This window comes from Pocillopora verrucosa, chromosome 10, assembly GCF_036669915.1.
Source record: "Pocillopora verrucosa isolate sample1 chromosome 10, ASM3666991v2, whole genome shotgun sequence".
NCBI lineage: Eukaryota > Metazoa > Cnidaria > Anthozoa > Scleractinia > Pocilloporidae > Pocillopora > Pocillopora verrucosa.
The window spans coordinates 2,142,592-2,159,357 of NC_089321.1; the positions used below are offsets into that span (position 1 = coordinate 2,142,592).

At 37.8% G+C, this 16,766-nt stretch overlaps 1 protein-coding gene across 4 annotated transcripts; it reads left to right on the top strand.

Annotated features, from left to right (window-relative positions):
• The first annotated feature begins 663 nt into the window (after positions 1-663).
• Positions 664-15,843, top strand: LOC131791179 (uncharacterized protein C10orf67, mitochondrial). Of its 4 annotated transcripts, XM_059108500.2 has the most exons (19): positions 664-807; positions 3,219-3,339; positions 4,050-4,141; positions 4,551-4,602; positions 5,244-5,318; positions 6,082-6,403; positions 6,806-6,864; positions 7,446-7,511; positions 7,957-8,040; positions 8,879-8,944; positions 9,376-9,492; positions 10,966-11,079; positions 12,217-12,305; positions 12,575-12,640; positions 12,791-12,878; positions 13,124-13,192; positions 13,853-13,913; positions 15,252-15,312; positions 15,703-15,843. In XM_059108500.2, the coding sequence occupies exons 1-19, from the start codon at positions 671-673 to the stop codon at positions 15,833-15,835; spliced, it is 1,872 nt and encodes a 623-aa protein (XP_058964483.1). In that variant the 5' UTR covers positions 664-670; the 3' UTR covers positions 15,836-15,843. The 4 variants fall into 4 exon arrangements, with proteins under 4 accessions (XP_058964483.1, XP_058964485.1, XP_058964484.1 ...); XM_059108502.2 differs by lacking the exon at positions 10,966-11,079; XM_059108501.2 differs by lacking the exon at positions 7,957-8,040.
• The last annotated feature ends 923 nt before the right edge of the window (positions 15,844-16,766 follow it).

Sequence of the window (16,766 nt, forward strand, 5' to 3'; positions counted from 1 at the left end):
TTTAAGACCCTGAGTGTGGGTCCGGTTTAGGTCTCGTACCCAGACCTCCCGCACAATAGTCCACGTGAGCTAACCAGACGGCGGTTAACGGAAACTCTTAAATAATTGCATTATCCGATGATCTAGTTTTTAATAAAACCATATATCTGTTTAAATGACTGTGGATATCGATGAAAATCATATATGCGAAGATAACTCACGTAGTCATTCAACTGATTGTTAGTTACAATATATTTTGCCAAAAATTATAATAAAATATCTTTGGAGTCATTAAATCTTTACACATACCTTATCTAAAAAACATTGATAATGGCACTCGAAATGAAAAGGTTATCCGTTCTGCGTATTGTTCGATTCGTGGGAAAGAAATAGCAGGATCTTGAAAATCAGAGCAACTGGAAACAACAGAATTCATGAGATATTTACATTTGCCAAGCCCTTAGCTCTCTAGTCCCCTTTATGACATACCAAGGCAATTTTGATGCCTACACCTCCCCGGTTATTTTTTTTTTTTCCCTTTCCTTCTTCTTTCTCTCTCTGTTTTTGGTGGTTACGACGCGCCAAAAAAATAGCGTATAGCCTGTTCGATCTACACCTCCCCTTTGGGTAACCCTTGGCTACATTACGAGCTGAACGCGGTTACTAAGGCAAGTTCAAAAGAAAACAAGACATGGCGGCAGAGCCGAAGGCGATCCAAACGCCTGAAATGTCACCTACAGTTAGGAAAAGTGTTTCGTCAAGACCAGGATCTATTTCTCCTGCACTCATGAATTTCCCTGGCTCGTTAATGGAACTGGATGAATACAGGTAGATTTGAATCATTTTATCCTTGGTTTCCGTCGAGTGCGACTCTTGATCGTGGTTGTACATTTATTTAATAACTTTTTACAGCTGCTTTTTAACAGAAAATAATTCAATCAACCATATCTTGGCTTGACTTCTGATAAGCTACTCCGTTCTTTTTGGTCAGGTAATGCCACCCAGATTTTCATTTTCGAACCTGAAAATATGTTTTTGATGTCGAAACATTTCAAGCTTAGTATTATATACAGATCCAAAAACTCCGACTTCTTATTTCTTTCATTGCGTCATCAATGGGTCGTTTAACCTCGAAAACCTCAAGAACCTCTTTTTATTTTTCCGTTTCTTTATTTATGTTTTGTCAGAGAATCTTGTTGAGAGATAAAGTATTTTTCTTTTCCCGATATTTACAACCGATTTCTAAATCCTCCGCACTGATATCCGTGACTGACGAATCGCAACAATCGATGGCGACGAACCAGATAATTGTTGATAATTTATTTTCCAACTCGAGAAGGGAAAGATCACAGGGAAATGAAAGCTGATTTTGTGTCAGGCCGTTCAGTGGTCCATCAATGTATCTGTAGTTTTTTAACAGCCCTTTAGCTGGATGATTGTTCGAGTACTGTGAAGCGGTCCATGTAAAGTGGCAGAAACACAAAAATTAAGATAACACCTGCTGTGATTTGAGTATTATGTACACGCCTGTAAACTTAAATTATATATTGGCTGAGAACGCTTTTATGTCCTTCCTCCCTCGCATGGGAAAACCAAGCAGTGAGTTGAAAATATATTACTGTAGGAAAATGAATAATTACAGACTGATGGATAACACAAATTTTGAGGAAAGATCTTGTTAGGATGCTCAAATACATTTTGAAGCTATAAAGAGAATTAAAAATACTTAAGGAGTTAAGCAGCAAGAGGAATATGCTTTTCCTTTTCCATTCCTTTTTTAAATATGACAAAGTGTTGCATTTTATATTTAATGTTGTCAATGCCTTTGACTTTGTCACACTGATGAGATAATTTGAAATGGTGGCAAAATTGGCTGGAAAAATTAGGACAGATTCTGCCAATTGTAGAGTAGTTCAAATACATAATTTGTATATGAAAACAATATGGAATAGTATATACTATAACCAGTGGATAGCACTGAAAGTGCATTCTGTTTGGCTAGTCAAACTATGAATTAATCCTTTGCTGTTCACCTCCAAGCAACTCAGGCAGGAATTTGCCGGAAAATATTGTAATTGATGTAGGAATACAGAGGGTAAAATAATGTTTTTGTGCTATATTTTTGCACTATTTTATTATATATTAAAACTACTATTCACCTCAGTGTCAGCAGTTAGCAGTGAATATTTACTTTGCCACCTTGTGGCTCAGTAAATATCCACCACTAGCCACCTCCACTTTGGCAAATAGTTTTTATTTATTGATACTGTGGCTGACTTTTTAAAAGTGATCTCTAGAGTCATATCTGTGTGCTATAAATGCAAGTCTCCCATTTAAGCCCCTTCTCTGATAAGTCCCTCCTACTCCTTGCCTCAAAATTAACTTTTAGATGCTCTGGGGCATTGCTAAGTGCTGACTAATGGCAAAAGGCGGTGGTTGAAATGGTAGGTAGTATTTTTGGGAATCAAATGATGTTTTCAGGCTGGGTGTCAAGTTAAACCATCTTTGAGCTGCCTCACTTAAAATCTTAGCCAGCGGCCAAATTTCTTAGCAACAATCCAGGATGCTGAAAATTGCCACAAGATTTTGCAGTTTCCCTTTGTGCTTGATTGTCTTGAGAAAGATTATTTTATTATATCTTTTCCCAGGCTGATAACCAGCTAAAGAAAGAGAAAATTTTTGGTTGAAAAACAACATTCAATTTTTTAGAATGTCTTGGCCTTCTTTCCAACTTTCTTACTACCAATCTGATGTATGTACATTGTAAAGGCAGAATTCTATCCAAAACTTTAGTTGCATGTGTATGATTTTCAGATCCATGAAATGTAATGCTTTATAACATAGCTAGTAAATTAGTCTAACCAAATTCAATTGCGCAAGCATGCTTTTTATTCCTATTGTGCACGCTCATGACATCAACAAACAAATCCCTCGAGAAAAAAAATTTTCCATTGGGTTGAAAATGTTATAAAACAATTGGTTCATACATCAGGGTGCGTTCATTGAGATATGAAGTACTTGGGAAGTTTGGAGAGCACTCGAGAAGCTAGAGTTGCTCTTGGCTACGCCTCTTACGCATCTTTCGTGCTCTCCAAACTTCCCGCGTGCTTCATATCTTGATGAACGCACGCTGACGTATGAACCAATTGTTAATTGACACATGGAAAGGCTGATGCTGTTTCTTCTTCCTGTGTGTCTTTGTACATAATCATCTCATCTTCTCAATAACTTTATTTTAGACCATCCATTGCAGACCAAGTCCGTGTTGGTTACTTCAGTCAAGACAGGTCTTCGCAAACTGAAGTATCAGAAATAGCACAGCTAAAGGAGATGACAGAAGTCTTACAAAATCTTGTCAGGGTCAGTTTTGATGAAAAAATTGTAGACAATTGTCACAACCAAATACAGAAGTAGCAAGATGTATAATGAAAGGAGCTTACAAGCTTATATTTACCGCACCATTAATAAGAGAGTTAACATACTTTTGATAAAGAAAGGGTTGACACCAAAAGACAAGCAATCAGCCACAGCAAAGGTATTTAGATATATGTGGTGACAATGTGCAAAGAAAGGAAAAAACATATATCAAAGTTCAAGGGATTTCATGCTCTGAAAGTTTAATTTCTTTTGTACCTAATTCAGCATCATTTTCAACATGAACCACATGGTTGTCACAAAAATAGGTGTTAACATGTACACCTAGAGAGTGAACAAAAAGCAAGCCAGGTTCAGTGGGGCAGGGGGGGGGGAGGGGTTAGGGGAAATGAGATGGAAGGAGTAATAACTGCAATGTTAACGTATCTAAACAGATGCTCCCCTTTGAAACCTTCACTCAATATTTATGTCTTTCAGTGGGAAATTAGAACTGATACAGCCCTCCAGGAAAAGGAAAAATTTCTACCCACTTACATGTAGGGGAGGGAGGGGGAATTATTTCAGAGGTAAAGGGGAACTCACAAATCAACTTTGGAAGAGTGAGGTTGGAGCTCAAACCACCAAATAGACACTCCGGAAATGATGGAACATTTTCCAACACATTACTCACTGACATTTTCTTGTTTCCTTTGAAGGACATTGAGAATCTGAAAAGGAGTTTGCATTATGCTAAACATGTTCTTCAAGCAGATTATGAGAATAAACTGCAAGAGAGAGCTTTGGACTTGTAAGTATTGGCTTTTGACACTCTAGGGTTAGTTAGTATGGGTACAGTCATACGGAGAGAGTGTTGTAAGATTAGGAGTTTGTTAAGCCTTTTCTTTTGTGAAGCTGAAACTATTAATGAGCTCAGTCTGATAAAGGTGCAGATGGCATGATCATCTGACATGTCAGATGTCAGGATTTTGCAATTGTTGTTGCTGTTGTTATTGTTGTTGTTGACTTGAACACTGATTGTTATTGTTGTTCTATGCCTCTCACTTTTACATGCAATCCATTAGGTGAATGAAATCAGAAACACTGCTTTAAGAGGAATTTTATTTTCTCTCAGTTTTTATCCTGTTTTGTGTTTTTTTATGTAAGATTTGTGTGGGTAGAGGGTGCATTGTAAAGTTTGTGATGTGTTCCTCTTGCAGATATTGTAGAGTCAATGACAGAATCTTGGAACTGGAGAAACAGCATGAAGATGTAAGTTAATTAGTGTGAAAAAGAATCCACATTTCAAAAAAGGAACTGGCGTTGGTCAGTATAAAATGTTGGTCTGCATAAAATGACTAGGGTTCTGTCACAAATGGTACAATTCTAATGGCTTGTGCTACTGGTGATCTATTCAAATAATAGATTCCATGTTAATTGTCATGCATCTTTTCAGTAATATTTCAGATCACAGATAACATCAAAATACTGTACTACATAAGTGGCACATGCAGCTCAATTGAGCATGCCACTGATGCTCTTTCCTCATTTTGACATCTTCTGTCAGCGATCTGTTAGTGCACAGACCCAATTGGCAACATGGAAACTAAAGTGCTTGTTTTATATAACAAAGTTGCAAATACTTGTCACTGGGGACATCATTTACATGTATACATCTGTCCCCCAATAGATCACAAACAAGAACCAATCAAAATGTGTGTATGATTTAGCATATGATATATTGTGAGCATAGCGACAGACCCACTGAGGTTTTGAGCATATGATATATTGTGAGCACAGTGACAGACCCAATGAGGCTTTACCCTCATCAACTATCACACAAAAGAAATCTCAACTCTATAATCAGATTATTAAGTATTTTAGTTTGTTGTGATCATTTCTCTTTTTCTTAGCGTGTTAATGTTATCAGAAGAAGCTACCGTCAGCAGCTTGCTGATGCTATAACCCAAATCTCCAGCCAACACCAGGTAGAGATTTCTCTTTTGCAGTTCTCTTGACAAGTGCAAAGAATGCAATCTCCAAACCACAGCTGTACTTTAAGATACTACTTCTTCATTTCATGACAACAATAATTGTAGCTCAGTCCATTTGATATATCATGATATTTTGATGGACCTGATGAAACCTTTACTCTCAGACTACTTTAGTTCTTGTCAGGGGAGCATGTTTTAGGCTCTCAGTTTAAATGATGTTCCAAACCAGTAACTGCAACTTTTTGGAGTCAGGTGCAGGGTTATTTGAACGATGCATTTGACACTCCTTTTATGGTAATTTACTTGTGGAAGATGCAGTGGTCTGGTCTATGTTTTGTCTTTTAGGGCAAAACACTTTACTTTCATAGTGACTTTCCTTATCATCCAAGCCTCAGCTATTTGAAGGGTGGACAACGCTATCCACTGGATACATGTATATCTCTATCTGGTTGATAGTGCAGTATGTACAAGTATTCACGACACTTATCTACTGGATAGTAATTTAACCGTTGGATTTTTATACTACCTTTGAACAACTGAGCCCAAGAGTATAAATGGGTATTGACGAATTGTCAGGGAAGCCTGATGAAATGCTGCGGGTAACCTTGTGGTGGAGTAGCATCTCATCCAGGGGGGAGTAGTGATACTCTTAGTTGTTCATGCCAAGGAAACCGGGATAAGCACTAACTGAGTGGGCCACTTAGCTTGGCACCAGTATACACTTAAGCTTACCTTTGATTATATGTTCTCAATTAAGGAGTATTATGCAAAGAAGAGCAAGCAAGACAAAGCGAAGTTTTCGGAAAAGCTCAGAAAAGTCCAAGACGATGATGAAGAAAAGAAAAAAGCTAAACAACAGCAGGACTCCATCATAGAGATGATGAAGATGCAGATGAGAGATGCACAGGAAAGAGCAGATAGAGAACTGCAGGATGCACTCAACAGACCCAAATCAGCAAGTAGTGTTGCTACAAATCCTGAGATTTATGAGCTGCGAGAGGAAGTTGAAAAACTAGAAAATAAAGTGGATGATTTGATGAATCAGCTAGATGACAAAGAAACTGAGAACAGGCGTTTAGGTGAGTTTGACAGTGGAAGAAGTGTATTCACAATCATAGTGCTACTCTAAGATAAGGGGACCAAAATATGCGCGTTGAACGCGCATAGCGTGCGTATTTAACCAATTATGCACACTAGTATTGACATGCGAGTATACGCGTATCTTCGCTCCGACGAAGGGCTAACGCTCCGGGAACGTCAGCATTAGAAACCCTTTACGATGGTCATTCATTACATTATCAAACATTTAAGAGGTAACTCAGAGGCCACCCTGACAGTTTTCAATGGGGCCCTTATGATATGTGTATTATGTACAAGATCTGCTTATTTTTTCCATTTTTTTCACAGCTTGGAAAATCTGAGTATTCATAGTATAACACATGTGTGTGTAAACATCTCTGATGGTGTTATTTTCTTTTCAGCAACTGATATTGACGATTTAAATGAACAACTTAGAGGTGATCGACAGCAAATCCAACAGGTGATTGAAATGATTTATATGTTGTAGATGGTTGAGTTGTCATTAGATTATTTTTTGTTGTTTTAGTCCTCTTGGATCGAGTTCTCAGTAGTTTACTAAAACTCCATAAAAGTTTGCTTAGCACGTCTTTTCGCTCCCGGGTGAAGAGAATAACTGTACAAGATTGATTGTCTCGCCTAAGAAACACAACACAATCATCAAGGCAATTGGCCAGAACTAGACCTCTCGATCACAAAGATACGTGTTTTACCATGTTCCTTGAGCAAATAGATCCCATGATGCCATGTTTCTGTTCAGTAATAGATCACAGATGACGTCAAAATGTCTGATATGATCTATTACTGTACAGACCCACGACAACATGAAATCTATTTATTTTACAAGATAAAAATGTTGATGTCATCTATGTGTCGGTCTTCCAATAGATCAGGAATAGGAAACAATCAAAACGTGTGAATAATCCAACTTATCATGTACACTGTAACAAGATATGTCTGTTTTGGAAAATTAACACTGCACCGTGTGATTACTTATCATGTCATTTATTTCGTTTCCCGGTGTGATCACGATGTTTTTACCAGTTGAAGAAAGATCTTTCCGATGCTTTGCTCGCAGCTGAACATGAACGAAACAACTTCAAAGCTGAGGTTAGTTTCCAGACACTTTTTCATGGAAGGCCCAAATTAGGAGTGTGTTTTAGTTTCAGTCTTAACCAATGATTTGTTAATAGCCCTCTAGTATTTCCATAACAACATATTACAAGAATTCTTGTTAATTACAACTTTAACTCCAGTTACTGCATAATCAATTGATATATCGAAAAATTCCTACAGATATGTATACACATTAAACATAAAATCTCTAAAATTCACAAAGTTTGGCGGGGGGAGGGTTATTTTTATCGGGCTGACCTGCAACTGCTATCAGAATGAAAATATTCTCAATTCTTTGAAGCTAAACTTAATATTTCAAGCACGTTTACAGATAAACATAATCATGGAGGACTGCATGTTTTGATGGTTGCATATATGTAGTTGTAGTCTTTGTAGATGTCTACAATTTTATTTTTCACTATCCATGTTTTCTTCTCAGCATAAAAATTCTATTGATCAAGATTCTTCTAACCAGCAAAATGAAGAGGTCAAAACTGTGGATCAAACTACCATATTCTTTCTTGTAAGAAATAACAGCAATAAATATGAAGATATTCCTAATACAGATAAACTCGGTACTTGTATATAAAAGCCGTTAAATTATACAAATTGAAAGGTTGTTTCTATTTTGATAGCTTCCATTACATTATACGAAGGGCAGTTTAAATGACTGGTGACTGGTTTAATATTAATATGATTCTGATTAAAAATACCACGTTTAACTTCGATCAAACCTATTTCAAGATAAAGTTTCTCAGCTTTGAAAAGTCCAATTTTCATTTTCCAATGAAATCAAAGCATTTTCTGGTCAGTAGAATTAATCTGTAATTATTTTACTCTTGAACCTTCCAATGTTTTTCATTTGAGTCGAATACAACGCTCAATCGAAACTGTTTCTTCTCGGTAAATGTGAGCTTTAAGTGAAATAAATAAGCATAATTTTCAGCATTTTAGGTAAATGAATTTTAAATTTTCTGTCATGTAGACACAATAAATTGCGTTTTTTTTTTTTTTTTTTGAGAAATCTATCTCTGATCAAATGAAAAATCTAATCCCCTAAAACTTCTTAGTAAGAGGGTTGTTTTGCAGCGAGTTTTCAGTATTTTAAATAAAGAAAATTTGAATTTTCCGTCATGTAGAGATAAAGTAAATCGCGTATTTTTTTTTTAAGGAACCTATGTCTGATCAAATGAAAAATCTAATTCACTTAAACTTCTTAGTACTTCACAGAATTTGACGGGGAAGCGGGTCGCAACACAAACATTGTTTAGATAATGAGCGATGTTTTGCAGCGAGTTTGGAGTGGGAGTAAACTTTACAATCCTTAATTAAACTTTTTATGTTTGTGTTCCTTTGTGCAGCTACAAAGTCAAAGGGCACAGCTAGAAAGAGAGATGGACAATAAACTGCAGGAGACGAAAACAAATGTATGTTATTCCGCTCAAACTGTTCTGCTAATCAAATGCGTTCATTTTTTCAACATACATGTATCCCTGTGCCTATAGGCCAATCGTGTTCAAGCTTTACGATAATAAAATGTCTTCGCTGGGCGTTATATCTATGTTAGACGGCATGGCCTGGCCTGGCCTGGTGCTCCACGTGTTTACCATATTTTGTACAACTGGTGATACTCTTTCCATTACTTTTGAGACTTTTCCAAACTCAATTTTGCGTTTCCTGAGTCCATTTCTTGATCGAAGTCAGTTGCTTCCTCTATTTATACATCATCACTCAGTTTTAACTTCAACTGCTCAGCCATTTTTAAGCTCAATCCAAATCCAATGTTTCCACATCCACTGCCTTCTCTATTTCGTTAAGAGTCCACCCTAAGTCGTCTCTAACTTTTACTTTCTGTCAGTTAATGGCAGCTTCGAGGAAACAAGTCGAGGAGCTGCAGCGAGCACATGATCAGAAGATTAAAGAACAAAAAATTATAGATGAGAAGAGAAAGCTGATGGAGAGCCAGCAAACTAAGGTATGTAATGTTTGTCTAAGGATCCTGTAGAAAAAGGGTTTATCACCCGATTTGAAATTTTGCACAGGTATTAGAATCACTTAGTACAGGTTAAACGTTTAGGTAGGTATGTACATTTAGGCGAGCTATGTTGAGAGTCGTAAGTTGTCCGGAGATATCAAACAAGGAAGCTTCGTTGAGTTAGAATTTGGGTTTTAAAGAATTGATATACTAAAGAATCTTATTTTGACCTTCGCTCAATTGGGCAAGCGATTCTCGCAAAAACGTTTCGAAATCTTCCAGTGTATCGTTGGACTGTTTTTCGTTTCCTCTCTTACCAGAAGACATTAATACAGTAACACTCACATGTAGTAACTAAGAAGTTAGAAAAATATTAAGGAAAAAAATGGAACTTTTAGCCTCTTTCGCTCGAAGCTTTAAAAAATCTTGTTTAGTGACCGCTGACCTGACCTGAGCTATGCTACAGGGTGAAAAAGTGTCGTCACCAGTCTATCTAGATTTGATTTTAAGTCTAACGGAAACTAAGGGCCGAGCTTGTTTGACTGATTTTCTGTTTTATCAGATTTACGGAGAAGATTCAGTTTGGTGTTTTTTTTTTTTTTTTTTTTTCATTATTCTGGATACAGTTACGTTGTGAAGTAAATAAAAAATTATTGAACGGTACGTTATGCTGGAGATATGGAACTTTTCGAAGGCATTTCTTGTAAGCCAAACGGAAGATCATGTTAAGATTTCTTTTGTTATTGGTTCTACATTTGCAAAATGTAAGGATTTTTCAGGGTATTACTAGACTCTTGTTTTCGACCAAGAAGGGATGTTCTTTTGTTCGTCGTGTAAAGTTTTCAAGTTTTCTTTGGTTGCGTCGTGACTTTTGGACTCATGTCGAAAGGCATTGATTTACACATTCCATGCGTCAAATTACTTGAAATATAGACCGTGCGTTACGTGAAGCATATAACATAACTATTAGCTTCGTAATCCTATGTGGACGCTTATGACGTCGTCAAACAAATTCGAGATGGAAAGATTTTCTCTGCGATTGACTTCAAAGTTCCCGTCCGGTTTGGCCGCGATTGGTTTTTGATTTTCAAGATGATTTTTCCGTTGCATCCCGATTGTGATAGACTCTTAGGAGCTCAAAATAACAAGTAATTTTGCGGAAGGATACTCGATTTTGAAAGCAATGGACGCTGTTGATAAAGTTGCTCAACTAATGTCACACAAAATGACCATGACGGGGTACCGGTATGGTGTACACGAGTGCGTCAGTTTTCAGAAGGAAGAAAGGGTAGTTTTTCGAGCCGAGTCCATCTGTTAGTTTCAGCTGGGCGCATAGCGAGTCAGGCAGAAGTATCCCATGAGGTAGTGTGTCAGTATCGATCCAGACGTTCAGTTACATTCATAAGTTTGCTCAACTAACCTGCACAATGCACTGTACTTCATTTATTACCTCATACGTGCCTGCACCAAAAGTCCACCACTCTTGCACCATCTGAAAGCACCACTGTCATCGGACGACCACTTACTGAGCGGGTCCCAGTTGTCCATTATGAGCCAGGCGTCTTGGTGTCCAGGCTCAGGCGAATGGTAAGGCCGGGTGAGGGGCAACGGGTAAGAGATCTGGGAAACAATCGACTGCGGAAGGTTAAGTCCATTTTTTTTAATGCACAGAGTTTTGTTGATTCATTGTCATAAGCCTCGAGTGAAATGCATATGCAATGAAATGAATAACAAAATTAAGGTCTCGATATGTGAAAAGTCACTCACCCAGTTTGGCCGCGAGTTTTGAGATTTTCGAGATGGTATTTCCGTTCCATCTCGATTCAGATAGACTTTTAGGAACTTTAAATGAAAGTAACTTTACGGAAGGAGACCCGATATGGAAAGCTATGGACATTTAAGCCCTTAAAAGCGACGTAAAGAGCTTTCAAGTGAACAATAAAACGATTCCCAAACGCGATATGGATTATACCTGGTAAATGAAAACTGAATTTGCTGACTAAAGAGGGGTTTCTTCACTTTCCGAACATTTTTTGGCGTAGTAAATATTATTTTTAAGTGTTGCTATGTCCTTGAATTATGTGCAACACAAGATTTTGTTTTAAATCTGACAACTCTCAGAATTTTGTGGCCGTTAAGCGGAAGTAGGAAACCGGTTAAACGTGGAAAAATGACAATGTGGATTGTTTTAATGTTTACATAATTATTGATTCGTCGAGTGAAAAGTTTACAGGTAAATGAATGACAAAACTTCCTGTTTTAAGTGGGAAGCGAATTTGTACCATCTTGGAGCTCTTATCTTGCATTCCACGATTATGCAGAACAATGATCATGTGATCGTTGGTTCATCTTGCATTCTGGAACTTCTTTCCTAATCTCTGCACTGATAACAAAAATCTTCTCTGAATAATCTGTTTTCTTACGAGTTTTCTGTTACTTTTTTATTGGGTATTTGAGAAGAGGGGGCAGAGGGAGGTTCTGGTTTTAGTTTTAGGACACGTACTCGTGATAATATCCAGGCTTTCTTGCTTTCTTTTGAATTACCTCTCAAATAAAACCTGCATGGTTCCCACTTCTTGAAGAACAAGATATAGCACATGAATTTTGAACCTTAGTGACTTACTACCGTTCTTCTGCTCATTGCGCAAAAACTTTGCGAGATTCACTCTTTTTTCCAAGTAATTTTACATAATTTATTTGCTTTCATAATTTCTCTTGGTACAGGAGAAGCCTCAACTGAATGAGTCTGAGAAAGATGACTTGTTGAGAAAATTACAAAAACTTGAGAAGAAACAGAAAGCTGAGATTCTAAGGTGAGGTTTATGAAGTGATCCGCTGATAAACGGGTCAGAAAATTCGAAAGTGACCGAACGTAATTTTATCCATGTCTTTCAAAGTTGCTTTTCAAGCCAGGTTCTGCCTGGCTGGAAGGCCAGCTTCTATTTTGCCTGTCTTTTGACACAACCTCTGTGACAGCCTGGCAGGAAGCTGCACGAGTTTTACTACGGATTTGCTTCAGTGAGAGACTGACTGACTGGCTATGCTTAGATAATTCTCTTTCTCTTTCCATTTATATTTTTAGGTTGCAGAAAGAACTTGATAGAGTGAACAGAACATGGGAAATGAAAGTCACCATTTTGCAACAAACGTGAGTCCGTTTTAGTCAACAACAGTTCCTTACGTGTACTCCACCGTCTTTGAATGAGGCAAACATGTCGTTATACTATTGTTCCTAATTCGTTCAGCATTGAGAAGCTGAAAAAATGTGAATGTTTAACATCCGAAATTCTGGTATTAGGTTACACGCACTGAAGGACGAAAGTTTCCTGAGAACTTCCCTTCAACGACAAGCGGCCAGACTTCAGCATGCTGCTGTGGTGTACGCGGTATGTTTATTATGTGGCTCACTTCAAGTTCACAGGGAACCCAGCTGTGGATGAGAAGATTAGTACAGATTAAGAATAGCGAATTCAGTTTATAACCTTTGGCTACATGTATTTAGCTATGGCATGATACACACAGGGGAGGGGTGGGGTGTGATCACTCAATAATTATTCAGTACGACAACAACGCTCCAGCCCACCCCCACTTCCCTTCATTCAATCCTGTGTTATTATTTTATTTTTTTTAGAGTGACGGTCCTGCAGTTATCGTTACGGATAGGAAAGATTACGCAGCTGGAAGACCATATAGAACCTTGGTGAGTTAGAATATTTACAATCCAAATTAATATATTTTTATGGATTTAAATTATGTGCATCGATTGAAAACAAATATATATATACACTCGATTCCAAAAATGTTGACGCGCAACAAGCGTTTATAATAAACGATGAGACTCAGCAAAGAGCTATCCAAACTTTCCCGGAAGAAAACGTTTTATCATGAGAAAAGATTTTCCATGAATAATGAGAGAAGTAAATCACTGATTGTGTATCTGTGCGAACATTTCCCATAAAGGTGATGGGTCTTGTCGTTTGTGAATCAAGCTTATTAGGTGTCAACGTTTTTGCAATCGAGTGTATATATGATCGAGTGATAGCCCTATCCTTGGACAAAGGTCGAATTTCACGGAAAGTTGTCCCAGATATGGCTGTTCCTTCACTGTATAATGTGGAATCACTGTTAATAATTGAAGAAAGGTGAAATGCGGGAGAACCTGGCGAAAAACTTTGGGGCAAAGTTGACAACCATCGTCATACTCTATTTACTCCCGAAAACACATTTGTTGGGACACCTGTTGCCTCCTACGGCCTCCTCAATGTTGGCCTGCAAGTAATGTTTTACCTCCCACAATTAGGTCTGCGTCGTTTTCAAATGGCAAACGATTTAATTTCGTGTCTTGTTTGATTTTCAAAAGGTACAGCCTGATAAGACTAAGCACACAGTACCCTTCAACACAGCTGACAGACCAGCTGCAGGTAAGGACCAATATAGGTGGGCCTTAACTCAAGGGTGCCCTTCAGGGCTAGAAAAAGGGCACCTTGAACGGTAGAGTCCTTATAGGAGAGGTGCCTCTAAACCCCTTCCTATGAGCTTTATGAAAACTCCAAAACATGACGGATATTTCAGTCTGTAGACTTCTCTAATATCTCTTTTACTGCGATCCTTTGTCTGGGAACTACGGTTCTGGTTGGGCTCAATTTTCTGCTAAACATGATCCCTCCGTGAAAACAGAAAACAAATTCAACAAAGCAAAATTAAACGCTTGAAAAAACAAATACTTGTGTCAGCCAAAGTACTCCAGCCTGTTCTGAGCCCTTAATCTGTGGTACTAGCCCAAGAAATCTTTGCACTAAGATTGTATTCATTTTAATAAAGTTAAGATGAGCGCATTTCAAAACTACAACGTACGATTACACGTGTTAGATTTTTCCGGATCAAGGATGATATGGGCGAGCAATATAAAAACACTTACCTTTGATTTGATTGACAACCTAGTAAGCCGCTCTCTAAGATGGTCTCAGATTTCTGCAGACGTAAAGGGCTATGATGTTTCCGGTTGCAAATCTTTGCATTTCTAGTTTTATAAGTTGCGCATGCGTTATTGTAGGACATCGCCGTCGCACATCACTGAAAGACGTATATTTGAGATGGGCGGTTTAATTATTTGACAGCAAAAGATGTTCGGCTGTTGATGGAAATGGACTAACCAAACATTGCGCACAATAGACTTTGCTGCATTTTCGTTTTGGGACTATGAAAGGGGACAAAAACAATTTTTCCTTTGTCCCACGCTCGTGATAAGACTAAAAACATCTTTGTCTATTTCTTTACTGAGCTCAAAACTCAACATCTTTCTCATTCTATTTACAAACATGAGGCTATCAACATTGCTAATCCTAGCAGTATGCTTAAGAATTTCGTAATAGACCTCGCTCACCGTAGAGTCTCTGTGGCTCAGTGGTAGAGCATCGGAACGCGGAATTGGAGGTCTGAGGTTCAATTCCCCATGGGAACTCAGAATTTTTTCTTCTGTCACACGCTCGTGACAAGACGAAAGTCTCCTTTCTGCATTTCTTTACCGAGCTCGAAACTTACCATCTTTCTCAGTCTATTTACAAAACAATTTTTCTTTTTAATGCACTCCGTCATGCTATGCACCAAGGCTTGGGGCCGAGTCCAAAACGCCTTGAAAACATTGAACCTTCAAGGCACTTTTTGCTCATATAGCCCTGACACTCTCCCATATCTTCAGTGTTATAAGTGACGACTATCAGCCTGACGAGATTGTTTGGTTCGTTTGAAATTTTCTCCAGACACACCCTTCAGTGAGGATCGCCCAACTCCTACTCTGCCTTTGGAGGACAAACCACGTGTGTAAGTTATCCTTGTGTGTTTATGAGACATTCTTTGTTTGATGTTTTGTAATACTGATGTGTTAATAAAGAAGTGGTACATATAGTTGATAAATCCGTTGATCCACCTACAGTAGTAAGAAATCCTATACATCTACTGAAAATTGACCTTCTAGGTATCTAGGATAGAATTACAGCAATGTACTATCAATAAGTTCACTTCTGGTGATGTGCTCCCCAAGCTTTCAATAATGGGAACGTGGAGAGTTCTGGTGTTTGAGATAAAAAAACTTCATTCAATCTTTTTCGGTATTTTATTAATACATCTGTCTGTCTCTATTTATTTATTTATTCATTTATTTAGTTAGTTAATCATTAACGACTTTCTCTCTGTCTGTTTTTGTCTTTTTAGAGAAAGTAACGAAGACACAAGTTTGATAGCCAATCCGGCCGGAGTTGACGATACTGAAACAGAAGAAAAGAATGAAAATTCCTCGATGTTAGAAAGTTCAACTTCAGCGCATCAAGTGGTAGATCCAGTGTGAATAAAATTGCCCACTCTCTTGTAATCAGCTGAAGTGTTTGCTGTTCGCTTATTTTGAAGTCGTAAATAAGATGTGGAGAAGACATTAAACTATTTATTCTAGTGCAGATGTTAGTGATTTACGTCCTGGAATAACTAACATTCTGTCTGTTATTCACTACTGTAAATATTTATCTACTTGATTATTTTTCTAATGAGTTATTCGTTTAGTTGATGAAATAATTTGATGTGAAATAAAATGTATTTGTTGTCCATCGTTAATTATGTACGATACTCCTTTGTGCATTAAAATGGCTATGCTTTCCAGACGTTTTGAAACTTCAGAAGTGTGAGAAACTTAGAGGAGAGCCGACTGACTTTTTCCAAGCGGCGGCCAACCTTAGTCCTTGTAGATAAAAAAAGCTATGTTAATACCACTCCAAACCCGTGTTAGCTGCGAAGGTAGACGGGCAAGAACAACACTTAATTCTAGGCTCTCGACATGGCCGTCGCATATTAGAGGTTTCTGTTTTGTGTCATCTTTTACTAATTTGTTTTCCTTTGTTTAAGTCCCCTATTTCTCTGAAAGAAAGTGTACCGCGCTGTTTGGCCGTGGTAGGTCCGGATAAAAGTTGGTTACATCACTCTGTCTTATTTTTTATTCGGTACACAGTGAATATGGAAAAAAGAAAAACACGAGCAAGAAATTGAAAATGCGCTTTAGACAAGAGAAAGACAGCCGTAGAAGGAACTCGGCCGTCAGAGGCCTTCCAACCGAACCAGAAATAGAAAAGATAAAACTGCGTAGCAAGTGAAGAAAATGTTCACATATACACAAACACACACAAAACAAGAACAAAATGAAAATAAAACTAACAAATAATGTAGACTAGAGGTTTACCAAACAACGCCAATAGGAGCTTGATATCAAAACATTGGCTGATGAATTGTTA